We start from the raw sequence: 8,874 nt of genomic DNA, 5'->3' as shown, positions 1-8,874 counted from the left end.
TTATTTACTAGTATGATATGATGCTATGTGCTAGTAACAGTAGGGCAGATAGTCCCCAGATTACCGGTCGATAGGGCTGAAGGGGCAGTGATGCCCAGCCATGCTAGATAGATTATGTGATATGAGCTATGTGGTAGTAGTAGGGGGTGAAATAGTCCCCAGTACCCAGTCGAGAGGACCGAAGGGGAGACCGGCACCCATATATGCTAGTTAGTATCCGGTCAGGAGGACCGAAGGGGATGCTAGCACCCAGATATGCTAGTCAGTATCCGGTCGAGAGGACCGAAGGGGTAGGTCGGGCACCCAGATATGCCTGACAATATATGTATGTTATGTGGTTATATGGTATGTGGTACAGTGGGGGAACTCACTAAGCTTCGTGCTTACGGTTTTAGTTGTTGTTTCAGCTACCTCTTCAGTCAAGGGGAAGGAGCTGACGCGGTAGCGGCGCAACACACACACGCTCTTTGTCTTCCACACTATGAGACATTCTGGGATTTGTACTCTGACACTATTATGTTTTACATTTTCTTTTACAGACACGAGTCATGTTTTATTATATGATATGGTTGAATGATATTTTGTTACAATCGTTTTGCAAACCACTTAATTAAAAATGAAATTTTTGGCCGTATTTTTGGGACGTTACAATAATATCCCCGAACAAAAAGTAAACTACATGCAAAAAAAAGTAACATAAAGTTATAAAAAGAACACTAACTACCTCCAAAGCTTCTGCCACATCATCATTAATCATTAATCATTAATATAAAAACAAATCAACAACCACTATGTATTATATTATATTATATTATATTATATTATATTATATTACACTTAATGTTTTTGATAACTACCTTGATAAGCTCAATGAAGGTGATTAGAAGCCCCTAATGGTGTGGCTTGTTAAATATCAACCGCTCCAAAGGAACTCTCGTTATCTGTTCCTGGATCGCCTCCTGCATTTTATTATTATTATTATTATTATTATTATTATTATTATTATTATTATTATTATTATTATTATTATAACCCATATGATAATAAATATTATAATCATTATTATTGAAAGTGAGGTAGCAGACCTGATTTGATTATGAGAACAACTAGAGAAGGATGAAGGAGAAGTAATGTGTATGGTTGTTGGGATATCTAAACTGATTTGCAACTGCTTTCAAAAAGAGGTAGCGTCCTTCTGTCTCAAGCTCCCACCTAATTTGGTATTTAGAGCTTATGATGGGACTTATTGTGTTGCGTCTTGGGCTTTTTGTATTGTATCTGGATTGGGCCTGTCCATCCGTGATTATCATGTAGGGTTAGACTATATATATATGCATACATGTGTGCATTATATTTTTACGAATTTTATTACGTTTGATTTTGTAACCCTAAAACGCCTTTACAGTCGGAGTTCTTAGTCGAGCTCTTCTGAGGTGTTGAAGCATTAATCATTCAACATATTCAAGCCATATTCATGTTTATATTTACGTTTATATTTGTTTGCATGCATAGAATCAATCAATCATGAAAGAACTACGTTCTAACAATTGGTATCAGAGCAGGAGACTGTGTGATCAATACACATTCCTTTTGTATTCAGAATTCCTTAGGGTTTCCGATTTTATTGTATAAATAGAAGCCGTTTTCGTTGTTTTATATGAAAACATTGTTTGAGATAAAACCCAAATCTTAAGTTTACAGGTTTGATTCTTGAAGCTCACCATGTCTCACGAAGATTCGCAAACAAATCCCATCAACATCTCAAATAGCATTGGATCCACTACCAGAATTCCCATACTCTACACTGAAGACTATGAAGTGTGGGCGCATCACTTTGAAGACTACGTGGTTGGATCTGAGGATAATGGCTATCTCATCTAAGAAGCCATCATAATCGGACCATTTGTTCATTCTGGAATGAACACAACAGCTAAGACTCAAAAGGAATATAACAAGTTGGTTGTTGATGAACAGAAGATGCCACAAGATGAGAAAGACAAGTTGCTGTGTAATATGAAGGCCATGAGAATGATAGGATTAGCCTTGCAATTGGACACGTTTCGGTTAGTTAGTTCGTGCACGACGGCCAAAGAAATATGGGATAGGTTGAAAGAACTCTATTCGACCGACGAAGATCTAGAACACTCGATTCAAACCTTGTTGTTGTCAGAATTTGGAGTTTTCGAACAAAAACCTAAGGAGAAGTTAATACAGACTTTTGATCGGTTCAGTCATCTACTATGTAAGATGATAAAGCATGGAATAGAGAGGAAGTTGATTGAGCAGAAAGTAACTTTCATGAACGGACTCAGACTAGAATGGATGGTTGTGGTATCTACTATAAAAGCACATGAACAGTTTAAGTCTTACTCACTAGAGAAACTTGTGGGAATACTTAAGTCCCATGAAAGTTTCGTAACCAAAGAAGCAAAATTGGTTTCTGGTGTGGGATCGTTGGATCTTGTATCAAAAACAAAAGGTATTGCAGAAGAAGAAGAAGAGTCTGATTTGTGTGAGTGTGATCTTACAAGCGAGGAGTATGCTATGATGGTCACCAATCCAAAGAAGTTTGCAAGAAGAAAATTTCCGGTCATCAAGAACCAAAACTGGCAGGGAAGTTACAGCTCTGAAAAGGTGAAGGATGAAGCGAAGATCTCTTCTCAAAAGGATGAAGACAAGAAGGAGATCAAACTTGCAGGAGACTCTGGATACAACTGAAATTACTGTCACGACAAGAACCACTTTACCAAGGATTTCATGCTAAGAAAAATGGCTAAGAAAAGAGATGGTGAATATGATGAGGCGTACTACATGCGCAAGCTGGAAGAAATCAAGAAAAAGAAGACAACTAATAGTGCTAAAAGTACTACGAATGCTTTGATGGTGCAGGAAAATACAGATGATGACGAGTTCGGTGGCGTAGAGGTTTGGTCAACCGACTCTAAAGATGAAGAGGTAAGAAAGTCCACTCATGGAAAGGCTTATGTAGCAAACGAAGAAGGTTCAGCTGGCAAGTGCTTGATCGTCTCAGCTATTTCATCAACCGAAAGTGCAAGTGAGGAACCGAATCTGACTGAAAACAAATGTTTTGCAGCAAAGCCAGTAAGTGAGCAAATCACCGACTACGAACGGTTGATCAAAAAGGTACAATCCATCCTTGAATCACTTAAAGTTCCATTAACAAATTATCAAGAAGAATTAAATGAATTAAAATTTAAATTTTCTAACTTAAGTGGTAGTCTCATGCAAACTCGCTTAGCGAATTCTAACCTAACTGACCAACTCAGCAGGGTGTCTTGAAAGAGTGAGGAGAGAAGGATGTGGATTGAGCTGAAGGAGGCGTAGTTAATTAGAGCTAGGGATGAAAGTTTTTATTTGCAAAAAGACAATTTGAAGTTTTTAAAACAAAGAAATGTTTTTTGTTTAACTGCTAAGCGTTTATATACAAATATTGCTCAGTTACTTTTAAGTTTTGAGATAGGTAAGAATATTCACAAAATGATTTTGCCCTTCCTTGAATTTAAGGAAGACGAGATCATAGCAGAATGTGAATCAGAAATGTCATCTGAAGAAACATATGTGTCTTACAAAATTGGACTGGACAAAATAGAAACCTTCATTGATTCTATGGAACATAAATGTATGCTAAAAGATATTTTAGATGAAAATGATAAATTGAAAATAAAGTCAGACACTTTAAAATCATTTGACATGTCCAATGCCAAATTAACCTCCGAAAATAGAATGAACTTGGATAATACATCTGAATTTGATGAAGAAAGCGAGATGAGTGATATCTCGGTAGCAGATGTTATTGATTGCTCTGCGTTTGTGAAGAGCGAAACTGAGAATGAAAAACCCCTCATTTCAGAAAATTTGGTTGAATTTGTTCGCATGTCAAATGATAAGCCACAAAAACTCAAGGAAAAGGTTGTGGTTTATCAAAAGGTTCAGATTGTGCCGAATCAGTTTTATGCAGCTAAAGGAGTCACTTCTAGACAAACAGCAGAATTAAGAGTCTTGGTGGAAAAAGACAATGCAGAAGGGTGCAAAAATTACTTTTGGTCTGCCCCTATTGACAACGCGGATGAAACTGTAGGCTTGTCTGAGCAAACTTCATGGAGGGTTAAAGGAAGATACGTCGTTGAACCCATCAACAAACCCTCAAGCTTAGACAAACCTAGCACAAGTGGAAATAAAGAGATTCCTGAAGAACCAAAAAAAGAACTGAAAGTTATAGACGAAACAACCGAAAATCAAAGAGAGAAGCCAAAGGCCAGCTTCAATATACACAAATCACAGAAGGAGCTAGCTGAACAGAATCACTTAAGAAATCAAAGATATGCAAAGAATGTGAATGAGCGAAAGAGTTACTGGCAATCCCAAAATCCCATCTATTTACCTCCTAAGAAGGTCTCAATGGACAAAGGAAAGGAAAAACCAAAGGAAAATTTCAGCCTAAGTTCCTACTATTACAAGTCTAAGAATCGAAAGTCAAGTTTCGGTCCAAACGTCACTCAGAACCAAAAGTCTACTTTCGGTCTGCAGTCTAGTTTCTGTGCTCGGTCAACTTTCGGTTCCACTAAATCCCAAAGCAAAGCATATTCTAGGGAAGACATCAAAGGAAAAGGAAAGATAACATCAGATTCTTAGCTTCACAATGAGAAATCATTAACTAACCCTAGGATACACATGCAATCTAACAAACCATGCAATACACTAAACTTTAAACAAGATAAGACTAAAATCAAGGTCTATACCATTAAAAGGAAATATCAAACCACTCTAATAAAAAGAACATATTTGGTTGATATTTCTACTGCAATTCCTTTTCTCTGAAAAACTCACCAGGACCTAAAAAACTCACCAGGACCCAAGAGACTTTGGGTTCCTAAATTTGCATAAATTTGCAGGTAATCAGTGATGAGCAGTTCGATGATGAATGGTATATCAATAGTGGTTGCTCACATCACATGACAGGGAGGAAGGAATAGTTGAGGAAGTTTCGGTCCCTGAAAGATGGTGGGTGTCTAAAGTATGGAAATAATTCCTATGGAACAATCAAGGGATATGGCATGATAACAAATGGATATTTCTCAATTCGAAAAGTAGCTTATGTAGAAGGATTACAACATAACCTCATAAGTGTGTTTCAACTAGTCGTAGGAACAGGTCTGAAAGTGTCATTTGATGATGAAGGATCTGAAATAATTGAAAAACAATCAAAGAAGGTTCTCTTGAAAGCAGAACGAAAGGGTGAGGTGTATCCTTTAAATCTCAAACTGATACGGGGTAAAACATCAATATGTTTTCTTTCAAGGGCAAATACAGATGAAAGTTGGTTATGACATCGAAGATTATCACACCTGAAGTTCAAATACATTAACAAATTGGTGCTTGGTGATCATGTTCGAGGCCTCCCTCTTTTCAAGTTCGACAAGGAACATCTGTGTGCAGCCTATGAGATGGGTAAACAAAGCAGAAAGAGCCACCGTACAAGGATCAATACAAAGATTGTTGAAGCTCTTAAACTATTGCACATTGAATTGTGTGGACCTTCGTCTATCGAAAGCATCGGTAGTAGTAAGTACATACTTGTCATAGTAGATGATTGTTCTCGTTTCACCTGGGTTTTCTTTCTTAAACAGAAATCAAAAGCAACTCCCAAGTTGAAGACATTTATTAAGCACGTGGAAGTGCAACTGAAAAAGACTATGGTAAATGTCAGGAGCAACAATGGGTTGGAGTTCAAGAATAAGGAATTTGAGGAATTTATGGCTGATAAGGGGATAACTCACAACCTTTTAGCCCTGTATACACCACAACAGAATGGTATCGTTCAAAGGTGAAACCGTTCCTTATGTGAGGCCACAAGAACCATGCTTAGTTTTGTTTCACTTTCTTTATACTTCTGGGCTGATGCTGTTGCAACTGCTTTTTACACTCAAAACCGATCTTTTCTTAATAAACGATTCTCAATCACTCCTTATGAGATTTTAAATAATCGAAAGCCCAATGTAAAATTCTTCCATGTGTTCGGTTCAAGATGTTTCATCCTAAACTCCAAGGAGAACCGAAACAAGTTTGACATTAAAGATAATGAGGGCTTATTTCATGGTTATTCACTCTCCTCAAAATCTTACAGAGTTTTGAATAAACGATCTAAACGGATTGAAGAAACATATTACATCACCTTTGATGATAATTACATGAATAAAGTTCAAAGAAACGAAAGTCACTTAGGGGAAATTTTTCCTACATCAGGACAAGTCTCGGTTCCTATATCCAACTTGTTCGAGGAATACATTTGGTTATTCGATGAACCGGAGAAAGTGGCACACTCAGAGGCGAAAGTAGCAGATAACAAAATTGATAATCTCCAAAAGATTATTGATGATGCTGCAAAGGAAATGAAAAGTGACATTGCCAAACCTGTAGGTGATCAATCCTCTGTTGACTCTCAAATCAACGACTCAACGTTGAAGGGGGAGAGTTCGTCTGAACCAAGTGCAACCAAGGTATCTTTTGAGGGGGATAATTCTATACCGTCCCCGACTAATAAAGGTACATTTGAGGGGGAGAATCCAACTCTCTCAGAGGAAGCAAACTTTGATGCTACCACTGGTTTCGCTTCGCCAGTCGAGGGGGAGAAAGAACAGGCAACCGACGAAGGCGAAAGTGATCAATCAGAATTTGAAGAAGAAGTGAATGCTAAATTGAATCCGGCATATGACCCAAATTATCCTCTGTTAGTGAAATGGACCAAGGATCATCCTAAAGAGCAAATTATTGGTGAATCTTCTGAGAACGTTCTTACTCGTTCTCAGATAAAAGTGAATCAAACTGCATTATTCTCTAAAGTTGAGTTATGTATGCTTAATTCGTTCATCTCCAAAATCGAACCGAAAACAGTAAATTTTGTACTTGATCATTCTGATTGGGTTCAAGCAATGCAAGATGAGCTCCATGAGTTCGAACGTAGCCGAGCTTGGAGATTTATTCCCACACCAAAGGATGCTTCTGTAGTTGGCTTGAAATGGATCTTTAGAGATAAATTAGACAAAGAAGGGAACTTCATTCGAAACAAGGCTCGATTGGTGGTTAAAGGATATTGCCAACAGGAAGGGATAGATTATGAGGAAACATTCGCTCCTGTAGCAAGGTTGGAATCAGTTAGAATCTTCCTAGCATATGCTGCCCATAAAATATTTGAAGTCTTCCAAATGGACGTCAAATGTGCTTTTTTAAATGGAGAACTAGAAGAAATAGTGTATGTTGAACAACCTCCCGGGTTCGTCAACGAGAAATATCCGGATCATTACTATGTGTTGGATAAAGTTGTTTATGGTTTGAAGTAAGCACCGAGAGCCTGGTATGAAACCCTAACTCGTTTTCTAAAAATTTCAAAATTTAAGCAAGGTTTGGTTGACCCTAACTTCTTCCGAAAGAAAGAAGGTGAACATCTAACGATAATTCAAATTTATGTTGATGATATCATCTTCGGCTCTACGAATCCTAGCTTAACAGCTGAATTCAGAAGGTTGAAGGAGACTAAATTTGAAATGAGCGCAATGGGTCTAATTAATTTTTTCCTTGGTTTAAATATTAGACAGGGTCCAAAAGGCAGCTTTATCAACTAGGAGGCATATACAAAGAATCTGTTAACAAAATTTGGCATGACAGGTGACTCTAAACTAAAGGTTCCTATGGCATTTGGCACTAAGTTAACACCGTCTCTGGAGAAACCTGCTGTTGACATTACGCTTTATCGACAAATGATAGGGTCCCTTATGTATCTAACAACTAGTTGACCGGACATTATGTTTTCTGTTTGCTATTGTGCTAGGTTTCAACCTAATCCAAGAGAACCTCACATGGTGGCTATAAAGAACATCTTTCGTTATCTAAAGCGAACTTCATCTCTCGGTCTCTGGTATCCTGCCAAATCAGGATTCTTTATTCAAGCTTTTTCTGATGGTGATCTTGGAGGGTGTGGACTAGACCGAAAGAGCACTATAGGTGGATGCCAATTTCTTGACATAAAAATTGTTAGCTGGCAGTCCAGAAAGCAAACCTATGTGTCACTCTCAACAGTAGAAGCCGAATACATAGCTGCAGCTTCTTGTACTTCTCAAGTTATATGCATTCAAAGTCAACTAAGAGATTACAGACTAAACATGAAGAAGATTCCTCTCTATTGTGATTCAGACAGTGCGATAAGGATTTTTCACAATCCAGTGAAACATTCCAAAACTAAGCATATTGCACTTAGATATCATTTTATCAAGGATCATGTAGAAGATGGGAACGTGGAAGTACATTTTGTTCAATCCTCTGATCAACTTGCTGACATATTTACCAAGGTCTTACCTGAAGCAACTTTTAATAATATTTTACAAGGTCTGGGAATGATGGAAGCAGAATCAGTACCGAATCCTCAAATCTTGCACTAAAATTAGACACGAGAAATGGAGCGATCGTTCGGTCTATTTCTGCTCTGGAATTTTATGGAACCAAAATGAACCGAACGCTCGGTCTATTTTGGCTATGTAATTTTCTGGGATTGAAATGCATCGACTGCTCGGTCTATTTCGGCTCATTCAATTAAGGAAGGTTTCGGTTGTATATTTGGTATTTTCTTCATTTCTTCTCGTTAAACTACTTTCTGTTTTTATTCCTTTTCAGAAAAATCAAAAATTCCAAAAATATTTTTTCTTTCTGTTTTTATTCATTTTAAGAAAAATAAAAAATTTCAAAAATATTTTTCTTTCTATTTTTAATTTTAGAAAAATCATATCATCAAATTTTTTTTGTTTGTTTTGTTTGTGTGGTGTGTTTTCTTAGGTCACAAGAGTACCAGTACAACAACATTTG

At 37.3% G+C, this 8,874-nt stretch overlaps 1 protein-coding gene across 1 annotated transcript; it reads left to right on the top strand.

The window, feature by feature from the left end:
• Positions 1-5,879: 5,879 nt before the first annotated feature.
• On the top strand, positions 5,880-7,698 carry LOC145046049 (uncharacterized). Its single transcript, XM_078994336.1, has 2 exons — positions 5,880-6,911; positions 7,684-7,698. The coding sequence occupies exons 1-2, from the start codon at positions 5,880-5,882 to the stop codon at positions 7,696-7,698; spliced, it is 1,047 nt and encodes a 348-aa protein (XP_078850462.1).
• Positions 7,699-8,874: the final 1,176 nt, after the last annotated feature.

This window comes from Lactuca saligna, chromosome 5 (assembly GCF_052625555.1).
Source record: "Lactuca saligna cultivar CGN05327 chromosome 5, ASM5262555v1, whole genome shotgun sequence".
In the NCBI taxonomy this organism is placed as follows: Eukaryota; Viridiplantae; Streptophyta; class Magnoliopsida; order Asterales; family Asteraceae; genus Lactuca; species Lactuca saligna.
The sequence above is the reverse complement of the archived record's forward strand: the minus strand, read 5'-3'. Positions and strand labels throughout refer to the sequence as shown.